Here is a 24,714-nt window from a genome sequence, read left to right on the forward strand (position 1 = left end):
TTTACACTTCCTGATTTAGGGACTCCGTTAGAAAGTCCATCTGCTTGGCTGAGGAACTGTTGGTGCACTGTTATTTGCCCTGTTCTCTCAAATCCCAGATCTTCTGCTGAGGGCTCTGCACTGAAATAGATTTCTAATCGTCAATACTACCAGTGGAAAATCCCATGGATTGCCTGTGGCGAGTTAAATGCAGTGAGCACATGGCACCATTTGTTTGCCATTAACCACAAAATCTGGTCCAGGGTGTTTTGAACATTGCACTAATTTGTCAGATACTTAAAGTGACAATTGTGCTATCAATCCACCTTAGACATTTGCCAATTGGATCCCTCAGTCTGTCACATTGCAGTAATATAACTGTGTCTTTGCAAGTGACACTTGGACACGAGATGCTTAAGAAAGAATGCACAGACCAATGCTTTCTCAACAACTATTAAACCCAAGGTCATATGACTCAGCAATGAAATATTACCATTGTATTATGGCCTACACATGCACCGCCTCTAGTGTTTAACAGCAAGGTCAGATGTGAGAACAAAATCGCTCAAAACTTCTTTACCTTAGTGGTCCAGCTGAACAATTCTAAATTGCAGCATTGCAGCATTGCAACAGGGGTTAGATCTTAACTGCTGTGAAAGCAAACAAAAAAAACCTGGAAATCTGAAATGATAACAGAAAATGCAGGTCCACAGTATCTATAGAGAGGACAGAGAAACTGCTATATTTCACGGTGTATACCTTTTATAACAACAGGTATTTTCTTTCCATCATTTATTGTTATAAAGTTAGCCTACATGCTGCAAAGAACCTAGTACATCTTTCAATTCTGAAAATCAGTTCTGAGGAAAGGATACTAGACCCAAAGTGTTAATTCTGCTTTCTCTCCTCAGATGTTACCAGACCTACTGAGATTTTCCAGCAATTTCTGTTTTTTGTTTCTGATTTCCAGCATCTACATTCTTTGCTTTTTTGTCTGGTATTTCTTTTGTTTGCTCAGACCACTGGTGTGCTGTTTTGTTGCCTTTAACAGATCCTGAAACCACCTTGAATTGAATTGGCAAAATCAATGATTGCCACAAGGATGACTTTATCAAACTACATGTGTGCTTGAGCTGAAACGGATAGTTTGGCTACCCCCTGTTCTTAAATGCTGATTTTGCATACTGGCCATCCCTTAATGAAATGAACTGACCTGCAATCTTCTCCAAGGAAACAACCTTGACACTTTCACTAGGGTCTCTGAGGAGCTTATTTCAAAATAGGTTCACTTAATGTATTTAAACAAAATTGGAAGAAAATTAAAGAATCAACCATATCAGCACCAAAGAAAATGTGAAGTCCTGTGAAGTGCAAGGTTCTGTCCTGAGGTTGTAAAAGGCTCAGTGGTTTTAGTTTGTAGTGTCTGTATGATAGATGAGGGCCAAATCAAAAAAAAGTGTGCTTTTTACTTGAAACCAGTTTATGTGCTTCTGCAGTTTTCCCATTGCTATCGGGAAGAACATCCTCATAAAACCAAGAGAACAGGCGATTATTTGGTACACTGACAAACACCTTGTACCTGTTAAGACTCCAGGGCTACATATAGCTTATCTCATGCTAGCTGGAGGCTTGTGGTAGTTGAGGACCCAAGCAATGAGCAGAATACATCCATCAATTGACTGTTTATTGAAAGGGTTCTACAACTTTACTTTTGTATCACAGCACAGCTGATTGTCCATTATCTTCAAATGCGTGTGAAATGTTAAAATACCGATAAAACGATGTAGTTTGTTGTTGACTTTGTTGTATCAATACCGCTGTGCTACGACAGATACGGATATTAGAAAATAACAAAAAATCCGCAATCTGTTTGTTAGATGCTGTAAGCTTGTGCAAAGATACATTGTTAAATATACTTAAATAACAATCTCTCCCCAGTATATGTCTCATTGTCCTTGGGAGCTTATCTTTTGTAAATTCCTTCTCAACACAAAAACTTCTGCAAGAATTTTTTTTTAATCCCGGTTTCTCCATGCCTCTCCTGGAAATATTGACTCTTGTTTGCATTCAATTTTGGAGGAGCTTCAGGTGTCACAGCCTTGTCTAAGTGGCTAAGTGTTTTGTGAGGCTAATAAGTCATCTTCAACAGGCTATTTAACCATGAGGCACTACAACCATAATAAGCACTATCATCAGCCACTATCCATATGCACTTTCCTAACAGTTGTCACTGTAGTTCCTAATGAGCTGGAGCTATGAAATACTGAGATGACGCATAGATCTCTATGAATCAAAACAGATTCCAAAATGAGGGAAAGCTTCTCTATTGATATGGTACATAGATTCTACAGTGCTGAAATGACCCTGCGGCCCATTGAGTCTGCACCAACGTAACTCCCACTAAAGGTATGCTAATCCCAATTTCCTGCACTTGTCACATGTTATGGTATTTGTAGTGATTATCCATATATTTTTTAAAAATTGTAAGTTTTCCGGTCTCCACTACCTTCTCAGGCAGTGCATTCCAGAATCCCACCACAGCTGAGTGGAAAAGTTTTTTCCCAAATCCCCTCTGAATCGCCTGCCCCTTACCCTAAAACTACGCCCTCTCATGAGTGACCCCTCAACCAAGAGGAACAGCTGCTGTCTGTTCACCTTGTCCATACCCTCATAATCATATTTATGTCAATCATGTCCCCCCTCAGTCTTCTCTGCTCTAAAGAAAACAAACCAAGCCTATCTAGTCTCTCCTTATAGCTCAATTTCTCCATCACAGGCAACATCCTGGTGAACCTCCTCTGTACGCCTGTTACTGCTATCTTGTCCTTCTTGTTTTGAGGTGACCAAAATTGCACACAGTACTCCAGTTGTGGCCTAACCAATGCTTTGTATAACTCCAGCATTACCTCCTTGTTCTTATACTCTGTGCCACGACTGATGAAAGCAAGTGTCCCATATGTCCCTGACTCATGTGGTCAGATGATTTCAGGGAACTGTGAATAATTACCCCACGATCCTTCTGTTCCCATATGCCACCCGGTGTCCTACCATTCATTAAGTACTCCCTCCTCTTGTTTCTTCTTCCAAAGTGCCTCACCTCGCACTTATAAGGGTTAAGTTCCATCAGCACTGGCTTGTCCATCTGACCAACCCATCTATATCTTCCTGTAACATACATTCTTCTTCTTTGCCGTTAACCACTGTACCAATCTTCATGTGAACTGTTAATTTGATTAACATGCCCCCCACATTTTCATCTATATCATTTATGTACAGAACAAACAATAAGGGTCCTAGTACTGATCCTTGTGGTACACCGCTAGACACCAGCCTCCAGTCACTCAAACAGCCCTCTATCACTACCCTTTGTGTGCTATTTGGCTTTGTCTGATTGACACTTTCTTACAGGGTTATAAGAACAGTAAATTTTTTAAAGCAAATTTCTGGGTTTATGTTTTTGCCCTGAGGCATTGTTGTTCTTGGATCAGTGGTTTTGTACGGAGTGCATACTGAGTGAGGAGTTTGGAAGGATCATAGTGAGCATGAATGGAGCAAGAGGACAGTGAAGGGTTTTAAAAGACCATAAAGGGCATGGAGTGTCCACTGGGACATGGTGATAGAAGGTAACCGGAAAGGGCTACAGGACCCAACAGCTTTTAAAATAGTTAGGGAGAGGTTCCAGACAACTTAGGTGGGCCATTAAACGTGCCCACTCCTGTGGCTGCCTCTGATCTGCTTCTGGAATTGTCAGGCTCAACTCAATCCCACCCTCATTTCTCCAGAATGAAAATTGCATGAAATGATGCCGTTTATGTCAGTATAACATATAAAGGCTGATCTGTTAAGTCTGCCAATTTCCAAGGCCATCTGCCCCGGTTGGTTGGTTGGTTGGTTTCCAGACCAGAGTGAATTCTTTGTCAGACCAACCATTGGAACAGGACAAAACCCAGTGGCAACAGGAATTCATCATCATTGTTCTTAACTCCGTTATAACATCATTACAATCGCACGTGAAAGTTCTTATTCACATTTACTAGCACATTTAGAAAATTACTAACAATTGTCTCCTTTTCCAGGCTTATCTATGGGATGACAATAAGGATGTAGTTGAATGGTTGGAGAAACAACTACTGGAGGAGGAAGGAGCTCGCTCAGTCATTGATGAGAACATCAAGTACATCTGCAGAGATTATATTCTCAAACAGATCCGAAGGTGAGACTTGCTGTGATTTTTCTCTTACGGTACTGTCCAAAAACTATTCCTCTTTAAAATTACTGGTATTGCAATTTATAAATCTCAGAGAGGCCTTTATATACTTTTTATACTTTAAACAAAAATGAAGCAGCACAAATCTAATTAGTAACATGGATAAAATATCTCCCATATTTTTATAATTCTGAAATTTTCAAGAAACTAATCAAAAATTCTTCGTTGCTATCCACTTTCTTTTCATCTCTTTCAAACACATTATATTGCCAAACTCAAAACGAACTTTCTAACAGCAGATCCACTAGCTTGGAGTCAGGCAGGTGCTGGTTGTTGGAATTGGGAAATGGGTACACAGCTTTTTTTTGTAAGTTTCCTACACTGTTTCTCAAGTAACATATGGTAGAGGCCTGGGAGTTGGTTGCCATTCCGTTCTCTCCTGTGGGAAACATCTGCTGTAAGGAAGGCAAGAGGAATAAGGAGGAAAATAGTCAGTTTTAACAGTGGGGTTATGAAATCTTTGGGCAGGAGGGTTTGCTATTGCACAGATAAATATAGAATACAAATCGATGAATTTGAAAGATGTATTTAGTTTTTGAATGCAAACATGGTGGTAATTGCTGGGCTTAGAAGGATAAGAACAAAGTCATCCTTTTATTGACAAAAACAAGTAGAACCAGTTTTTGTGGTGTTCCTGAATTTTCCTAGTGCAAACTGTAACTTGTTCAGTATTTTGTGTGCACTAGTGCGACTGAGTTTGCATTTATCAGGAGGCCTATGTAGCCAGAGTAGAGATAAACAAAACATCCATCAACTGATTCTTCAGTGATTCTCATAACTCAGTTATTTGCACATTATTTCTTTCCCTAGGGCCTTACAGAGCACAGTATTAATTTTCAGTTAGATTACACATGTATGTATTAACCAAATTGGACAATAGAAAGGCAGAGCGAGAGAGACTGACAATCTAGAGGAATCACTGTAGTACAAGTTGAACCTTGTGTACGTATTCTTGTCCTTGTAAGCTTTGCTGCCACTCTCATGCACCACCTCCCCCCCCCCCCACCGCCAATACCAACTCTGCGTTGAGATCCCAGCCCAGTCTCAGGGTGGGAGGAAGCCAGCATTAATATGAAAACGGCTGTAGAGATGATAGTGACTGTATCATGAACTGTACTCGATTGTAAAATGCAGCAGACATGGTGTTGAATCAGATAGTCCTGGCTGTACTGACACCTCAATATAATTATGATAGCTATACAAGGGAAAACATCTGTTTAATGCATAGTTTGCCAACATGTGCTTCAATGCGGTTGTCCGCATTTGCTCTATGGCATTTCTGGTTTCCAAATGTGTTCAGATTTAAATTGCGTCACTATAAAACTAAAATAGAATTTTAATCTAACATAAATAATTTTGTTTTCTTTCCTTGTCTAATTTTGTAATGTTGTCAGTCAGAAATTGAATGCTGAGATCATAAGAAGCAGTGGTTTGATTGTACCTTGTCTTCACAGTCTGGTGCAGGCCAATCCTGAAGTTGCCATGGATTCTATTGTTCACATGACCCAACACATCTCACCCACTCAGAGAGCTGAAATTGTCCGCATTCTGTCATCAATGGATGCCCCTGCTTCAACATAAAGGACACACAGACTGGATTCTGCAGGGAGCTGACAGTACAGGCAGCGGCTAGTGCTCCTATCTTAACATGTATACTGACGAGGGTATTAGAAATTATGGAGCGTGATCCTCAAGCACAGAAATACAGATGCAAGACACTGGCCCACAGTTGGAATTGTAACAATTTACAATCTGGTATTTGAAATATAAGAAATGGATAAATTGAATTTAACCAGATATAGATTGTGATGTGATATATATGTATATTCTGGCACTGAATTGCATCCTGAACTCTCATGTCTTCGTGAACGGCAGTGAAAATGCCTTGAAGATCAGTGCTCATACCTGCTGGTCCATACAATTTCTATTCAGTTGCCAGCAATTAAATCTATACACTACAGTTCTCAGTTCCTTTACAGGCATAAATTGACAGCACATCTCATGAAGGGCATGTAGTACATTGTGGTTTGCAGTGCTAGTTAATTGAGCAATCGATTGTAGGGTTGTTTGTGGAAACATTTTAACATTTCTTTTTGTAATCAACTACCTTTCCCATCCTGAATTGCTGCTTTTAAGGGGAGTAAAACCGGAGCCGACCGAAAAGAATAATTAAACAGCCTAGTGAAAATTACACCCCGCACACCCATTCATTTCAAACACTCCCCTTCCCCACCAAATGAATTTGCTATTGACTTAAAAATCTCTGGTGGACTATGATGATGCACACGAGGTGTCCATTATGTTAAACCCTGTAACTTAATTAATGAACCAGCGTATACACCAGAAAAGTAAATGACAATTTGAGATTTTTGTTTGTTCCCAACTATATGATAAAAGTTGATTTTTTTCATTGGTGCACACTGTTAATTGACATGCAGATCCTAATGATACATATGTGGATGGGCCAGGTTCTGTTTTGACTATTTTAATCTGACTTGTTGGTTTTAAAAAAATTACAAGTTCTGTATTTTACTATGAGCCTGTAATAATTGTCAAAACTGACAACAAAAGTTATGAAATGTCAGAGGAAATCTAAGAAAGAAGTGTCTGCAGTTTGAATGTATAAGGATGAAGATATGAGGAGGAATATTTTAACAGGCAGAGAAAATGTTATTTACTTCAGCACTAAGAAACTGAAGTAGCAACTTGGATCTTAACCTTTTTCCTCCATATTATCCTAAAGGACTTAAAGGAAGAAGCAATGCATTAAGAATCAGTCCAAAATAATTTATGGCTTGAAATCAATTCTCACCAATTGTAGTATGTCAAGAAAAGGTGCTTGTCGTCACAGCAAATTTTTGAGTAGTCTGGCAACGCCTGGCTGTGGAAAACAAGAATGTACATTTATAAAGGTCTAAAAATTTAGTTTACACATGTCCAGATAACCAGATCTGGATGGGTCATGTCAAGATCTGCCATATAATCTATAACGAGGTTTTTGATTAGTATTTAGAAGAATGTTGGATGGGGTGATTAATTGATGTGTCGCTTAAGTTTGGCCAGTAATTTTGAATTTTTGCACCCCCCCCTCCCCCCGCCACCCTTTCCCACAGCTGCTATTTTAACTTGTCTGCCTTTAAAACTGGTATAACTGCACAAACTACTTGTATTACTGTTTCAAGCTGCTGAAGGCCAGTTGAATGTTTATCAAAGGCAGCAATGTAGCAACCGATGGAGTCTAGGTTCAGTGCTCCCAACTTCCTGATCTTACCTAACTCATTTCTACACGAGAGAGACAAATGTAAGAGAGTCATGGATGGCCGAGAGAGGATTGAGGGAATAAAAGTAAAAGACTTGTCTTTACATATAGTTCCTTACCTCTCAGTTCAGAGTGCTGTTGAAGTGTGGATCAACTGTAGGATTTGTGGGATTGAGAGATTGGAGACAGAGATCCATGCCTTAACTAATAAAGTGAAGATTCAGATTTACGGAGTCTTTAAACATATTTTGAGCCTTAGCACAAAGTAAAATGGCAGGTCAGACTGAAACATGCAATCTCTGTCTTTCACAAACACATTTCAGAGTAAAATCCCAATTTTGGCAGCTAAAATAGGCTGTTCTGACCTCCATTTAAAAGACTGTCCATTGGTATCTTATTTGATGCTTTGACACTGAGGGCCAGATCTTCTCTGAACAAAATCAGAAATTTATTTGTAGAGAAAGGGCTTATAATTTTGATGCACCTGGTGTTTACAGAAGATCTTCCCAAGTATTATTACAGGTCAAATGAGTGCAAACACTGCTAATTGTAACTAACACAGGGACCATATCTCTTGACACCTGTGGAATACAGTCCCATCATTTAAGTGCAAGTAGCATCTGTTCAATTCTAGACAGCTTCATAATGAATTACTTATTTTACAGAGCTTTTTATTTGCTTTACTGTAACCTCCAAGGATCTTTTGCTTGGACTTTGTAACTAATTCTATTTTTAAAGTGAATACAAATGCATATACAAAAAACTATATGCATTGAATGTCCCCACTGATTAACTTATGATTAGGTTTATATAGCATTTTCAATACCCCCCTGCGTGCTGTTGGTAGAATTTGTGTTTGAAACTTCTTAGTGCCGACAATTTCTAAAGTCCATCACTTCTCTGCTCCAGCAGGGCTTGCTGCATGGATATGTCTGAATTCAAGTACTACATGTAGAATCCACTGGTCTTAGTACAGGTGACATTGCGGAGAAAAAGACAGGCACTGCAATTATTTTAGTCATCAAATTAGTTTGACATTTGTGATATAACTGGAGCTACTGTGCCGGAGTAGAAAGCACATTTAAAATGTTCAGTCTTTGCTTGTCTTTGTAATCCACAGTGATTGCCCATGGTAAGACAGTGATTGTGTCTAATCGATTACTGTGTCAGGAAACTGTGGTATGTGGAATTTCATTTACAATTGAACTATGATAAATCACTGTAGACGATATAGGTGTGATGATGTGACAAAGGGAAACAGCCTGTGGTTTACAGGAAAATGATACAGTATCTAAACAATTAAGAAACTCTTCAGCTACTGCAGTGCACAGCCCCAACTATAGTGAGCAAAGAACTCTGCAATATCAACAACTGACTTTTACTGTATAATTGGTTTAAGTTCAGAACACACACTTTAAAGTTTGGGTACATGATCATATACTGCATCTGTGTAAATTCTAAATAGCACAGCCCTGTTATTCTCTTTAGTTTATACTTGTACTTTATTATTTTCTAGTGATAATGACCATATTTCAACCAAGTATCCAAGCAGCTCATTCATAAGCATTCAGACTGTCCTAGAATTTCAGATGTGTAATGATGAAAGATTAAAGTGAGCGATTTGGAGTGAAATTCCTTTGATCAGAAATGAGAGGGGGAGGTGCTGCTTCTGCAGTTAAGGCCCTGCAAACTCGTATTATCAGAAATTGCACATTTCATACTTATGTTGCTGCTGAAATCTTACTAAGCATAGAGAAAAGTATTCACTCTCCCATGTATCCTTAAAAGGAAATATACCCACACCACATAAGCAAAGGAATCACGTAAGCTGTCGAACAAGTAATGGAATATATTTGTTACAATTGAAAGTGGTTTGTTGTATTGAAACAATGGGTCAACAGTTTTCAGCCAAAGAATCCTGAAATGCTGCAGTCTGTTGGTGGAACAATAAAATTGACAGTTTATTTATTTCATACTTTTTTTTTAACATGAAAGCCATGAGCCTAACTTTGTTAGATATGAGTTTGTAAAAAAAAAAACTGAATAAATACTCTCAAATCTTCACCCTGACTATTTCATGTGCTCTTTTGAAGAGCCAGGCACAGGCTTGATAGGCTGAAGGACCTCTTTGTTATGCAATTCAGTGTGTTCACTTGCCCTCGGATCTTGCTGTAATGGTGAGAGGAGACAGTATTTTTCATGTGGGATATCCACAATACTGTCACTGCTTACTAAGCAGCTAAAGGGAAGTATTGACTACCTAACCCCACCCCATCCTCCTTGCCTCAAACTTTATTAACACAGTTTGGTGATTTCAGCCAGGTTAATACTGAGACTACTGTTACAGGCTTCCTTACTAGTGAAAGGGAAATTAGCTAGACTTCTCACTTGCTTACTATCCAGTGATCCTTGGTGGACATTGTGTTTGTTGTGAATAGCCACTGGGGTGAGGAGCCAGTGACCATAGGCTATGTACCTTTCTGGAAAAGAGAATAAAAATTTGGGTTTGAAAGCAACTCTAAATTTTCAACATAAATCACAAAGGTACCATAGAAGGGGAGAAAGCAGGAAATTAGTCCCATTACAATGTAAAGAGAATTTTGTGCTCTGTCAAAGCTGAGGATCAAAGTAGTAACATTTTCTAATTTAAGGTTTTTGTAACTTCTTCAATCTCAAGAGTATTGAAAAGATCAAAAATAAAAAAAATAAATTTGAGTCTTTGCAGTTTGTGTTGTCTGATTCTTCATCTAAGCCACAAGGATAGGTCGGATTCATTTCCAATCAGACAGTCCCACAAATATTTAAAACAAATTGAATTGCACACCAATACCCATCACAATTACACTTGGTGCAATAACTGAATTAGCAATTCAACAAAATAATTGGAAATGCGACATTCTCTATCCAGAAGCCTCCCTCGAGGTTTTTTCGATCTATGGGGGTACTCGGCTTCACTAATTCTGCAGCTAATTAGTGCTGCACTTGGAAATGAAGTTGTTTAAATGTAGAATTTTTCTTTGGTGGAAAATACATCACGACGTAAAGCAAATGTGCCCTAACTTGAAACCCAATTGTAACCCTTTATGTACCAAACTTTAATGGTTACAACATGTTCTTTGAATTGATTGCAATATGAATTTATTTGTTTTCCATTGCAGTTTGCTTTTTTTTTCTATCAACTTCTAAGCACAGGCACAAGTCCCCACTTCAGCATTTGGTGATGCAGTTTCCATTGCTCCAGCAAACACTTCGACGTTAAGTTTGATATGGATAGGAGCATCCTTGCAAGGAGCAGCTAGGAAACTCTTTCTCTCTGCAACCTAGATTCATCTCCAGACTAATCAGATTTGTTGGAAGACTCTTCTGTAATAGAGATTACATGTGATTTTGGAATCTGAAACTTAGCCCCTGCAGACATGAGCCCAGAGCACAATGTCCTTGTACTTAAGTCAGCACAACTAAGCAGAAATGTAACAATCTCAGTTTAGTTTTGTCTACCACTACATTAGAAATGTCAGAAATATTTTTCTACAGCCCTTGTATACAAGGTTTATCCAAATAGTTGGAATTAAGAACAATAACCATCTTGAATCAGTAAAACTTCTTTATAGTTTAAAATGTAAAACACTCACCTTTACGCAAGTGATATTTGCATTTGAATATTCACAGGTTGAAATTTAGAACTGGCAAATATTTTAAACTTTACTTTAATCAATGTTGCATTAAACATTTACAGAGAGGAACCATTACAGTGGTGTGCAAAAGGCAAATTTATCAATTTTTTTTAATATGTTGTTGGTAATGCATATGCAGGGAGGAAATCCTTTTGCAATCAAGTGCTGGCAAAAGCTGCAGCGAAAGCTTTTTCAGCTGGAAGGATGGTCTTGTTCAAGGGAGAATCAGCTAGGATTCCCTACCCAACGAGTGCAGCATCTTCCCTACCCAAATGCGCGAGAGTTCATTTTGATGTTGGACTTAAGTTCAATACATGGAAACAAGATTTGTCATAGTATTTGTACGTTCCAAGATCCTACTGCGCTGTATGGAATTCATCTTCTGACTGCTCATGTTTAGCCATACATTGTTTTTCATCAGTAAATTTTTGTTTTGTCCTCTACAGTCTATGAAAATACACAAACTAGTTTTATCCAGACATACTAAGTGGCATGTCATACCCTTTGGAGTCAGGCATGCAACATTGTAAATGCTGGAATCCCTTGATATGCTGTTAGTACCCATATGGGTGTCCTCTGTCAATGATGAACGAGAAAAGATTCATTGAGATCTGCTATTACTGATTTGTGCAAATGGGAAGTTTGCCAATACTCTGGTCCTGCTAATTCAGAACCACAATTGGACAATCTTCCTTGTTCTCCACTTTGTGGTAGTACGCTTATTTAATCATCAAAATTTTAGATTTGCAACTTCATTGAGAGCCCACCTGTTTAGTTCCCGAGGGTAGCTAATATCACTGTACGCCCTATAGACATACAGTTAATTACAACTACAAACCTAGTCATTGCAAATGAACAGGGCCCTGTTCAGGCTGACAGAAAAAGATTACATTTAAAAGAAACGTTTTTCCCCTTGGTGACGTTAGTTAATTTATTGTTTTAGTACACTGATTTTCCATAACAACACTTAGACTTTCTTCCAAACAGATTAATCCTGAAGCCTGGACGTTTTCCAGTCTGGCTTGTTTTCTGTGGATTTAATTAAATTAATTACTGCATTTATGTTGGATACTGGGCACAGCCATAAAGCTGCTTTATTGTTCCTGTTAGTTGGCCTTCTCAGTCAGTTTGATAGCATCAAAAAAATAAATTGCAAACTATTTTGTACAGAGGTTGTCAAACTGGCTTCATTTTAAATAATATTTAGATATAGCTGCAGCTCACAATAAAAACAATAGCAGAGAAAATGTGCTTTTGATCTATTACTCCAGTTAGTATATTATCTCACTATTTTGATCATTTGGCCTGTCAACCCCAGCCAAAGGGCTAATTTGAAGGAAAATACATTTTTCATGAGTGGGCCTCAGGTAGTGAGGCATATGGTGGGAATTAATAAAACCAGCTGCTTATCAAAGTAAAAGATAGTAATAGAATGCCAGCATTTCCAAAGAACTTCACAGTATCATCTTCAGCAAAAATTGACATTGATGGGTTATTAAAAGCTTGGTCAGAAGTAGGAGTTAAGGCATGTCTTACAGGAGACAGCCGTGAAGATTTTTAGGGAAGGAACTGCAGAGATTCAGGCTTCCACTGCTAGGGAGAAGGAAGTGGAGATGTGAGACCAGAGTTGATCTCATCACAGCCTCACAGAGATTACATCTGTGGCAGATTTGTCCAAACATGTCCAATGAGAGCGGTATCGAGACTGTTATTTACATTGCTCCCTTTCAGGCAGGTGAAATGATATTCATTCCATTGGTTTCGATTGCATTCTAATCCAAGTCTAATTCTAATCAAGTTTCATTGCAGCATTCAATCTCATTAACAGCATATGGCAAGCCACTTGGATCCATATACTTTCACACCTCTTTCCTTCTAAACCTATTGTATTATCCATCATGTTTAAAGCTTTATAATTTCCCTCCAAATTATGATCTTTCTTTTTGATTTACAGTTATCTCATCTCCAAACTGTGTCCTGAAACTAACAGGATTAGAATATCAGGAGGAGCAGTGAAGAATGCAGAGGGTGTTAAATATCAGTGTAAGATGATACCTTGGTAACATTTTCAACGGATTACCTAGTTACTCTTGTTACTGTTTTATTCTGTTTTGCAACTTTCTCCTTTTTACTGTCTACTTTCTACTGTTCCTTCCAGCAGTATCTGTGGAAAGAGAAACAGAGTTAACATTTCATATCTGATAATGACTTCTTCCAAGCTGGAGAGGTAAAAAGATGTGGGTTTTGTAATGTAGAAAAAGGTGAGAAGGAACAAATGGTACAAGAGGTCAGTGGGAGATTTGAGGGCAGGAGAGATCAGAGATCACAGGTGTCATAGGAAAAAAGGCAAAGGGATAGTTATTGTAAAGAGGAGAGATCAGTCAGGATAAGGTGTTAACAGCTCTGTAATTCTATTCTATTTGACTGTTGGAAAGTGAGAGTGTTAAATGCATGTCATGTTTCCACAGCATGATTTAACTCCCAGCTTGAAAATAGTTAGTTACATTTGTTGCACTCCTAATGTTGGGTAGTGAAGGGGGAGTTCTTTATCTTCAAAAATTTACAGGATAAGCATGCAAAATCCACTAGCTTTGAAGACCACAGCTGAAAGTATGTGTGCGCCCAGTCTGGGTGAATTTCTGTTCAATGGTAAACCCAACGATATTAAGGGAATTCAGTGATGGCAAAGTATTGAATGCCAAAAGTAAATGATTTCATTCTCCAGAAGGTGGTTATTTCCTGGCATGTATGCGGTATGAATGTTTCTTGCCACTTATCAGCACAAGCCTAAATGTTGCCTCGGTCTTTCTCCACGTGGGCATGGGACTGCTGTTTTCTGAAAAGTTGTGAATGCTAAAGAACACTGTGCAACCATTAGCAAACATTCTTCCTTCTGATCTTATGATTGAAGGTACATCACTGATGAAACAGCTGAAAACAGCTGGATCTCAGACACTTGCAGCAATGGCTAGAGATATAGGCCTCCAACAACTACAACCATCATCTTTTGTGCTACACAGAACGCCAGCTAGTGGAGAACTTTGCCCTGGCTCCTAAGGATTTCAAATTTACTAGGGCTTCTTGAAATCCTACGCAGTCAAGAGTCTTATCTCATCTCATCTCTGGAATTCAACTATTTTGCCCATTTTTGGACCAAGGCTTTGATGAGGTCTAGCACATGTGAGGAGGTAATACTATCAAATAGAGCTTACTCATCACTTATCAGAGTCACCTTCCATCAGATGGCTGATCCATTTAATTGGATTTGTTGTTTCTATGACTCTGATGAGAGGAGTATGCTGATAATCAATTCTTGCTACACCACAAGCCATGTTATTTGTGTAAATGATTAATTCAATCATAAAAATTGTCAAATTGTCATCTCTTATTTCTCTTACCCAGAGTTAGAGACTGCAGGTTTCTCTAATAAACTCAAAAATAGCATCATAAACAAAACCTTTTCTTTAAACAGGTGGTAAAACTAGTTGAAAGTGAAGCTATATTCAAGAAATAAACTTTATCCCCTTAATGCTAAACAAATACATTCACACCAGGCAACATGGTTCTGCAGAGACGATATGGGTTTTACCCATATTTCAGCAAGGATTAAACTCAAAGGATAAAGTGGGATGATTTTTTGAGGAGGGAGAATCGCATATTGCACACTGTGGATGCCTTTTTATTCTTCTTCTGATACTCAGGTGTCTCAGAAAAACAGGAACCAACTGCAAGCAACCTTCAATGATGGGTCCCATCTCTCCCAAATCATATTTGCCCGTTCACCCAACAAAATTGGTTGCAAATAGTCCAACCTTCTCTTTTGCATTGACATGCTCAGGCCTGCCATTAAGGATTTTAACAAATATCCTGATTGTTTTTTTTGACTACCACCATTCACAAATAGAGCTGTACGACTGCAGAGCTTTGATCTGAGCTGCTTGCTGTGTGATCACAGCTTTGTCTACTGCATTCTGTTTCTGTAGTTTGGCATATTTGTGGTCCTGTGTTGTAGCCGGCACTTCATTCTTAGGTATTAAAAGTGAACATGTGCATTAGGCATGAAGGTTTATTTCAAAATAATAAATATAATAATTTGTAGAAGAATATAACACCATTTTGCCAATAAAACAAACTGCAGTCTGTTAGAAAAATTAATGAGCTCACACGAGCTGGTCAAAGAGAGCAATGAAGCCTTTATTCCAAGCAAAACATTCAATAAACAGCAGATTAAACAATGCACTTCAGGAAACATGTGCAAAGCTAACTTTATTTCCAGTATCTTTTAACAGCAATACACTTTTCAATCATTCCATCATGAGATAGTGGTACTTTAAGTGCAAGAGATAAACTTTGCACCATAACATCTAACACCAGATTAGTAAAATAGTTAATTTTGTACATTTTGCTCTTCTATTAGCTTTGTTCTAATTTTAAAAAGCATTAGCTTTCCTGTATTTATGAAAAATTTCATAATTGAGCTTTTATTAAAAAAGGTCAGTCTGCTGGTCGTCTTATACTTTTTTAATAAAATATAAATAGTCATAAAATAGCAAAAGGATTTCCTCCAGGAAAAGGGAAAGAATGATGAGAATTTTGAGAAAAAACAAGTTCCAGCCAGAACAGAATTTGAATGGGAAAATCAATATAGTCCTGTCTTGTTTAAAAAAGTGTATGACAGTCAAGAGCCCACTTGTTTTTCCAGCAGTAATCAATGTCCAAAGACCAGTGGCGATGAGCACTGCATTTCTTCAGCTTGCTTGATTTTTCCAAACAGAGATTTGTATAGTTCTGACCTGCATTACAGGAAAATAAAACATTAAGAATGTTTACTTTCTGTTGAATAGTTGCAAGTTTATATTTAGTTAGCCTATTGCAGGTTGGTTCAGGAGTCTCAAATTATAACACTTTTAAAAACAAAATCATATAATCTTTTTGGTTTGGTTTTAGAATGATGTTTTTCAGACACCATCAAAAGAGAACAGCCAGAAGATCTTGCTGAGGACAATGAGGCAAGATTATAATGGTTGTATTGTCAGTGGAGATAAAGTCCTTAAAGTATCCACAGATGTAAAGCTTGATCTCAAGAGATCCCACAATATTGTAATTTCAACTACGTCTTTTAGTTCTGCTCTGACTGCTAAGAATTGGTCCCTCAAAAACACTTCAAATTTTCTAATGTTTGTGGTTGTTCTATTAAATAAGGTCTGTATGCAGAGTATGCCAAGATAAGCTGCCTGATTCTCCAACTGTAACATGAATGGAGTTCAGAATGGGTGCAGAGTTTGGTCATAGGATTTCAAGCATAGATTTTAAATTTGGTCCAAGTGATCCATTTTGAGGGCCAGGTCTCATTACCTTTCCATAACCAAAGCTTCTGAAACAGGAATAGCAGCACACGTCAACAACTCTGAATTGTAGCAATATTAAGTTGCCTGGAGTGTCTAGGCTTTCAAAGAACCGGAGTTATTTTTGTTAATGAATGACAAGTTCTTAATAAATCACCAATGATTACTCATTTAACACATGATTTGAATTTCAGCTACAATGCAACTTTTTGATTTTTATTCTGCACAATTCACTCAAACCTTGGAGCAACTGAAGAGAAACAGATTTCTTGAAGATTCCCATTCACAGCATACCAATCTTCACATTGTCTGGATAGGATTTCTGTTACCACCTAGGCTGAAGTATCACTGAGCAGAATGTAGAAAGGAAACTCTGGAAAATAGAATCTCACACTGGTAACAGAACCCTCAAAGCAGCTGGAAAGAACTTACAGGCCAGCTGACTGACCTTTTCAGATTTTCCTTTCTGCACACTGGAGAGGTAAATAGAGAGACAACTAGAAAGGGCAGGCAAACAGAAAGAGGGAGACACAGACAGGAAAAGGGCAAGAAAAGTGAGGTAAACCTATTATAAAATACTTTTAATTCACTTGTGGGACATGGGTGTTGCTTTCTGGCCAACATTTATTGCCCATTCCCAGCTGCTCTTGAGAAGGCGGTGGTGAGCTGTCTTCTAGAACCATTGCAGTCCATGTGCTGTAGACTGACTCACAATGCTGTTAGGGAGGGAATGTCAGGCTTTTGACTCAGCGACAGTAAAAGGAATGGCAATAGATTTCCACATCAGAACGGTGAATGGTTTGGAAGGAAACTTGCAGCTGGGCATGTCCCCATGCATTTGCTGCCTTTGTCCTTCTTGGGGGAAACAATTGTGGAAGGTGCGGTCCAAGGCTCTTTCATGAATTTCTGTAGTACATCTTGTTGCTACTGAACGTCGGTGGAGGGAGTGGATGCTTGTGGATGTGGTGCCAATCAAATGGCCTGCTTTGTCCTGATGGTGTCAACCTTGAGTGCTGTTGGAGCTGCGCCCATCCGTGCAAGTGGGGAGTAAAGAGGTGAGTTACTCGTCGCAATATTCTGAGCCTGTGACCTACTCTTGTTGCCACTGTGTTTATGTATTGAGTCCAGTTGAGTTTCTGGTCAATGGTAATCCTAAGGATATTGATAGTGGGAGATTCAATGATAGTAACACCATTGAATGTCAAGGGGTGATTACATTGTTTCTAATTGGAGATGGTCATCGCCTGTCATTTGTGTGACGCAAATACAGTCATATAGTACGGAAACAGACCCTTTAGTCCAATCAGACCATGCCGAACATAATCCCAAACTAAATAAGTCCCACCTGCCTGCTCCTGGCCCATATCCCAATGTCACTTGTCTTCAGGGAAAAACATCATCCAATTACATAACTGGATAGGCAATCGATTGGTACCAAAAAGGAACTGACATATAGCTTTGGGCAGCCGTCAGCAGTGCAAATTGAAACAGTCTTTTCTCTTGAATGCAACATTATTGGTGTACCAAAACATTGCCCCAGAACAGAACAACATAAGGAAACTATTCATAGAATGGGTTGCTTCAAAGTTATGCAAGCCATGTAAACTAGAGCTGCTGTGTACCTGCTACTAATAAATTCTAAGTTAGCTTTAGCAGTAGCTCAGAACAACTTATTTGCCTGAACCTTCTGTTCCATGGGCTGAACTGATGAGAAAATAACACCTCTTTTCAAAAAGAAATAGGTAGAAAGAAAACATCTTTCTGCAAACAAGCTATCCATTTTGCAGGAACTAATTCCCCAGTTTTAATTGAGATCAAAATATCAGAGGTAGTCAAAATGGCAAATTTGCACTTGCAAAGTACCACCACGCCAAAAGCAGGTGTTAACACACACTTGGCCAAGTCCTGTATGTAATTTTGGGTGTCACCAGTGTAGAACAGCTGGACACAAACAAAAAACCAACATAATCACTAAGTGGGCTTCAAGCAGACACAGAATTTTAATTTCGGTCAACTTCCTTTTGCAGAATTCAGCAGAACAAACCAGATTACTCCTTATGGGGATGATAATAAGGGAAAAATAATCTCCTGTCAGTAACTGACATTAATTGCCTTTGTTCGGATATAGACCAAAGTAAAGACAAATCCTTCTCAAAAAAAAGTCTTTCATTTTGTACTTGTATCTACTGAGACCATGGCTGAACTTGCTTTCTGTCCTCAGGTATTGTCCCTTTCCCATAAGTAAAGATGATATTTTCAGATAACTGCAGTTTGAAAGAACTATGGGGATTATAAGTGGCTTTCTAAATATCTTAGACATTTTTCGAATAAAACTGCAGAGTATAATTACAAAGGCTGCAGCTGTTCTTAGCAACTTTTTGCTATACTAGATTGGAAAACCGTAGCTACTGCAGCATATCAACAGCATGGAGTCTGAACACAATAGACAAGAAAAGCTTTTTGCTAAAAAAAATGGAATCTCATTTTATGAAGCTATTCATTATTGATGCTACTTCTTTTCAATTCATCAAGTTCGCCAAGAACCTTGTCAAATTAAATATCAAATATTCTAAGCGTGTACCCTGAGTGACTAACACGTTCTAAGGCAATCTTGTATTTTCTAGAGGCATGTCCCTTTTAGCCAAGTCCTTCAAGTGGGGAAACTAGATGGTATATTTTAATAGAACAGACAAAACCACACAGGCACTGAAAAGATTTGCAGAATTCAATCAGACAAGTAATAAGAGATATCATTTCAGCTGTGTGTGTTTTGGACTTGAATAACAATATTTCAAAGACAAAGGAAGTAAGCCTGAAATAAGATTCCAATTACTGTGGGCCATTCAACAGTGTACTCTCTTGAGTTCGGTGTGATTTATTTTTGGGTTGCTTGTCTTTATACAACATTCTGTTACTGACAAACAGAAATGTAGAAGTAATGTCACTGGACTAGCATGGACAAGTTGGACTGAAGGATCTGTTTCCATGCTGTATGACTCTATAATGGTCTGGGAATCTGGTTTGTATCCCACCATAGCAGATAGTGGAAGTTGAATTCAATAAAAGTCAAAATTAAAAATGTCCTGGACAGACCTACCAGAGGTGGCAGCACTGTGGTACATGGATTAGATGGCCCTGGGATTCTTTAATGTTGACTCAACAAAGTCTAATCAGGTCAAACATGAGCAAAAGAAAAGTCTCCAATTACCACCTCAGCAGATGAATCAGTACTCATGCATGTTGAGCACAACTTGGAGAAGAATTGACATAGCACTAGATGGCAAGGGTGAAAATGAAATCCCCCACGCACAGTAAAATGTCATCAATAAGAGTGACTCTGAGGAGTGAAGGAACAAACAAGAGGGAAAAGTTGACTGGATCTCATACTCATTCTATCTGCAATGGATGAGAGTAGCATTGGAGTGTCAACCACTCAGTCATTGCAGAGATAAAATACCATCTTCACATTGAGGATATCCTTCATTATGTTGTATGGCTCTACCTCATACAGTCAGAAATGGGGACATTCTTTGATGATTGCACAATGTTCAGTACCATTTCAAATACTGAAACAGTCCCTGTTAAGATGCATCAAGACCTGGTCAATATGGGCTGACAAGTAACAAGTAACATTTACGTCAGTCAGGGACAGCAATAACTATCTCCAACAACACAAAATTTAACAATCACCTCTTGACACTCAATGACATGACCATTGTTGAATCCCCCACCAACATCCTGGGTGTTACCATTGACCAGAAACTGAACTGGACCAGCCAAGTAAATACTGTCTGCAAAAGCCAGTTAGAGGATAGGGATCCTGCCTCGAGTAACTCACTTTCTGACTCCTCAAAGGCTGTCCATGGTTTCCAAGGCACAAGTTAGGCAAACTTCCCAATTGTTCAAACAATACTCAGGCACTATAAAAATTCACCTTCCACACCAACAACCACTACCATCTAGAAAGACATGGGTAGTGATTACATGGGAATCCCACCACCTGCTTTTTGGTTAGATGGCATGTTGCTATTTCTTTACCGTTAATGGGTCGAAATCCTAGAATACCCTCCCTAACAGGATATACCAAATGGACTGCAGTGGGTAAAGAAGGCAGCTCAGCATAAACTTCACAAGGGAAATTAAGCACAGGTAATAAATGTTGGCCTAGCTAGCAAAGCCCACATTCATGAATGAATAAAACAAAAGATAGATGCATGGAATCAGCCACAAGTGGCCATCCATGAAAACTACAAATAATTCAAAACTACCTTTAGTTTTATAACTGGATCAGGTGAAGCCTGTCATTAAAGCAAACCTTCATACCCACCTCTTAGTGAACAGTGGCTAGTTTGAAATTGAGGTGGAATGTCCTCTTAAGCAGAGATTCAGTACCAAGTGACAAACTGGAGATATCTTAATCTACCTTGTTATGTAACTAATGTGTACTCACTAGTGCAATAATTTCCCAAATACTTGCACTCTCTCAAAAACACTGATTCCTTATTTAGCTATGATGCCAAGAACACTGGTACTTTCCACAAAATATCTCATGTATGTAGCTTCGTTACATCAGTATATCAGACTACAGAAAGGCTGAATTTGATCCTCAGTCATAGTTGGTATATGCCACGCAGCAGAATCCCTGACGTGATGCTTTCTTTCTCCAGTTCCAGAGACGCAATTGTAGCAGCCATACCCTTGTTTTGGTTCAGATCAATTAGCTCAACATACAACAAAATGAAACTTTTACAGCTGAATCATTGAGCCACTTACTGAGTGCTCATGGTTCTCGATACTCAATGATGTGGATTCAATCCTTGCAACTTGGGTGAATGGTACATGTCACAAGTAATAAGTGAGATGGATATCGTTGCACAGTAATGACAAAACCTGTAAACAAAAATTGGAGGCTCTCCAAATATAGTTGGGCTGGCTGTCTGCCTGCGTATTACATATCCTTTTACACTTTTGTTCACTGTACTGTGTTCCCTTGGATGGTTGTTGCATACTGGATCTGATGACATCTTAACAAAAGCCCTTTGAAAGTAAACATGCCAGAATTTCAAAGGGTGCTACAGAATATGCCATTATTTTAAAATCAGTGTGCTTTACCCATAATCATTTGGAATCAACAACTCTTTTCACACAAGACAGCCGCATCAATGCATCAACATGTAGAAAATGGAACTTATTAGTTGTTACTGTGAAGATAATGGTGCTCAGAGAAGTGTTGCCAATTTAAACATCGCTTTTTCCTCTTGGTGTAGTGCTCAGACCTTTGGAAGTGGCAATGTCCACTTTCAGAGCCATATGCTGGAACTGAATGTGTTCAACACCTGGAGGAGGAGCTTGCAACTGTGCACTCTGGACTAATTTGCAAATGTATATAACTATACCAAATTGATATTAAAAGGACAACAAAAGCCCACTACCCAAATTTGTGAATTGTGTTTATAAGGGTCAGTTGAATGTGATCAGTGACTTGCAACATAAAAATGGATTAAAAATAGTTTTATTTTTCTGTCTGGATGAGCAGAGGAATGTTGGAAATCCACATGAAACACATATCCAGAGATCTATTAAGTATGTGTAGTTGGCTTTTGTTACTTTTTAATGTTAGTTTAGCACAATTAGTTGCACTCATGAGAATCAGATCACAGGTACAAGCCCACTGCAAGACTTCAACATGTAGTCTGGGCTGATTGCCAATGCAAAACAATGGACTGTCTTTTGGATGAATATTTAAGTAAGCTCTCCCAATGTTTTGATCAACAACCCTGTCTCAATCAGTGTGACCAACATCATTTACCTAAATGGCTGTAAACTAAATGGTTATTTTTATTTTATTCATTTGTGGAATGTGGGCTAGGCCAGCATTTATTGCTCTAGAGAAGGTGGTGACCTGTCTTCTTGAGCCACCATAGTTTTTGCAGTTTAGTCCCACCCACAGTGTCATTAGAAAGGAATTCCAGGTATTTGAAACAGTAACAATGAAGGAACGGCAATAAAGTTCCAACTCAGGATGGTATAGAACTTGCAGGGAAACTTGCACAGCAGTAGTTACCAAGTATCTACAGCCCTTGTTCTTCCAGGTGGATTTGGAAGGTGCTGTCAAAGAAAGCTTGGTGAGTCACTGCAGTGTATCTTATAGATGATACACAGCACTACCACTGTGCTTTGGTGACAAAGTGAGTGAATCCTGAAGATGGTGGATGGAGTGCCAATCAATCGAATACTTGGTCCCACATGGTGCCAAGTTCTAGGTTATCATTGGAACCGCACCCATTCAAGTGAGTGGCCTGTATTCTATTAATAGTCAAAGTCAAACTCTTGACTTCTGTGTTATAGATGTTGGACAGGTTATGAGGAGACAAGAACAGAAGTTGCTGGAAAAGCTCAGCAGATCTGGCAGCATCTGTGAAGAGAACCCATTCTGAGGAAGGGTCACCAGACCTGAATTTAAATCTGATTTCTCTTCATAGATGCTGCCGTTCAATGGAGTTTCTGATCAATGGTAACCCTCCACGATGTTGACTAATGGGGAATTCAGCAAAGGTAATGCCATTGCACGTCATTGGACAATGGCAAGATTCTGCCTAGTTGGAGTTGGCAATTATTTAGTATTTGCATGGTGAGAAAGCTAATTCATCATATTTGCAAAGATAAGAGTGACTACATGTCAAAACAAAATAGTATGTGATGGGACACCTCAATAGGTTTTATGTCCAATGAAAATGAAAGTTGCAGTAAAAATTAAACTTCTGTCAGCAAAATCAGCACAACAAATGAAAAACTTGGCAAAAGGAGTCATGGTAGTAGTTCATGTCCTAACAAAGCCAGAAAATAGCAAATGTTTTTGGCATATGTTCCCTACTTTAATTATAATATACTGAGATGTCAAGCTCCAATAGAAAATGGCACAACGTACTCTGAAAACTTGGAGCATCACTTTAGGTAACAGATGGTGACAAGCATTAGAATGCTGTAAATGGATGGAACATAGCTTAATTACACAAGTAGATAACTTCAAAAATAAAAGCTTCCAATGCTCGAAGTGCTGCCGCAGGCCCAAACTGAAACATCCTTTTGACATTCTTCATTTACTTTTTTTCAATGGGACATATGCATCGCTGCCTGGGCCAGTATTTATTGCCTGTCCCTAGCTGCCCTTGAGAAGGGGGTGGTGGGCTGTCTTCTTAAACTAGTGCAGTCCATGTGCTGTTGCCCAACAATGGCCTGAGGAAGAAAATTCCAGGATTTGACCAGTAACAGTGAAAGAACGGCAATGTTTCCCAGTTAGGATAGTAAGTAATTTGTAACGGAACTTGCAGGTGGTGGTGTTTGCATGTACCTGCTGCCCTTGTACTTTAAGATGGAAGTGATCATGGGTTTGAAAGATGCTGTCTAAGGATATTTGGTCAACTTCTGCAGCGCATCTTGTAGATACTAGCAGCAATATGTACTGAGTGTCCGTGGTGGAAGGAGTGGACGCTTGTGGAGGTGGTGCCAATCAAGCTGGCTGCTTTGTCCTGAATGGTACAAAGCTTCGTGAGTATTGCTGGGGATGCACTCATTCAGGCAAGTGGGGAGCATTCCATCACACTCCTGACTTCTACCTTGCAGGTGGTGGACAGGCTTTGGGGTGTCAGGGGATGAGTTACTCGCCACAGTAATCCGAGCCGTTGACCTGCTGTTGTAGCCACTGTGTTTATGTGGCAAGTCCAGTTCAGTTTCTGGTCAATGGTAACCCAAGGATATTGATTATGTGTAACAACATTGCACATTAAGGGACACTGGTTAGATCTTGTCTTGCTGGAAATGGTCATCTCATGGCATTTGTATAGCGCAAATGTTATTTGCCACTATTCTGCCCAATCCTGGATACTGTCCAGATCATTCTGCATTTGAACATGGACTGCTTCAATTTGAGGAGCTGCAAATGGTGCTGAAAATGTGTAATCATCAGCCAACATCCCCACTTCTGATCAGCCAATGGAGGGAAGGTGGTAAGTACTAGGAACTCCTGCAGAGATGTCCCAGAGCTGAAATGACTGACCTCCAACAATCACAACCATCGCCCTATGTGCTAGGTAAAGATTCATAGATTCATATAGCGCAGAAAAGGCCCTTTGGCCCAGAGTCTGATAATGATGTAATTCCCAATAAAGTGTGCTAGTCCCAATTTCCTGC

At 39.0% G+C, this 24,714-nt stretch overlaps 2 protein-coding genes across 5 annotated transcripts in view; one reads left to right on the forward strand and one right to left on the reverse strand.

Annotated features, from left to right (window-relative positions):
• The window catches only part of acaca (acetyl-CoA carboxylase alpha), a 269,320-nt gene extending 259,100 nt beyond the window's left edge, over nt 1-10,220 (forward strand). For all 3 annotated transcript variants that reach the window (XM_048612563.1, XM_048612564.1, XM_048612565.1), the window contains exons 54-55: nt 4,056-4,192; nt 5,701-10,220. In XM_048612563.1, the coding sequence (XP_048468520.1) occupies nt 4,056-4,192; nt 5,701-5,827 (264 nt within the window). In that variant the 3' untranslated portion in view covers nt 5,828-10,220. The remainder of the gene's footprint in view (nt 1-4,055; nt 4,193-5,700) is intronic.
• The window catches only part of aatf (apoptosis antagonizing transcription factor), a 125,870-nt gene that overhangs the window by 2,135 nt on the left and 99,021 nt on the right, over nt 1-24,714 (reverse strand). The window contains exon 12 of one of the 2 annotated variants that reach the window (XM_048612567.1): nt 15,353-15,972. The exons of the other annotated variant lie outside the window; for it this stretch is intronic. Within the exon in view, the coding sequence (XP_048468524.1) occupies nt 15,888-15,972 (85 nt within the window). The 3' untranslated portion in view covers nt 15,353-15,887. Of the gene's footprint in view, nt 1-15,352; nt 15,973-24,714 lie in introns of those variants that run through there. 2 annotated transcript variants of the gene reach the window in all.

Source organism: Rhincodon typus, chromosome 26 (assembly GCF_021869965.1).
Source record: "Rhincodon typus isolate 14 chromosome 26, sRhiTyp1.1, whole genome shotgun sequence".
Classification (NCBI taxonomy): Eukaryota; Metazoa; Chordata; class Chondrichthyes; order Orectolobiformes; family Rhincodontidae; genus Rhincodon; species Rhincodon typus.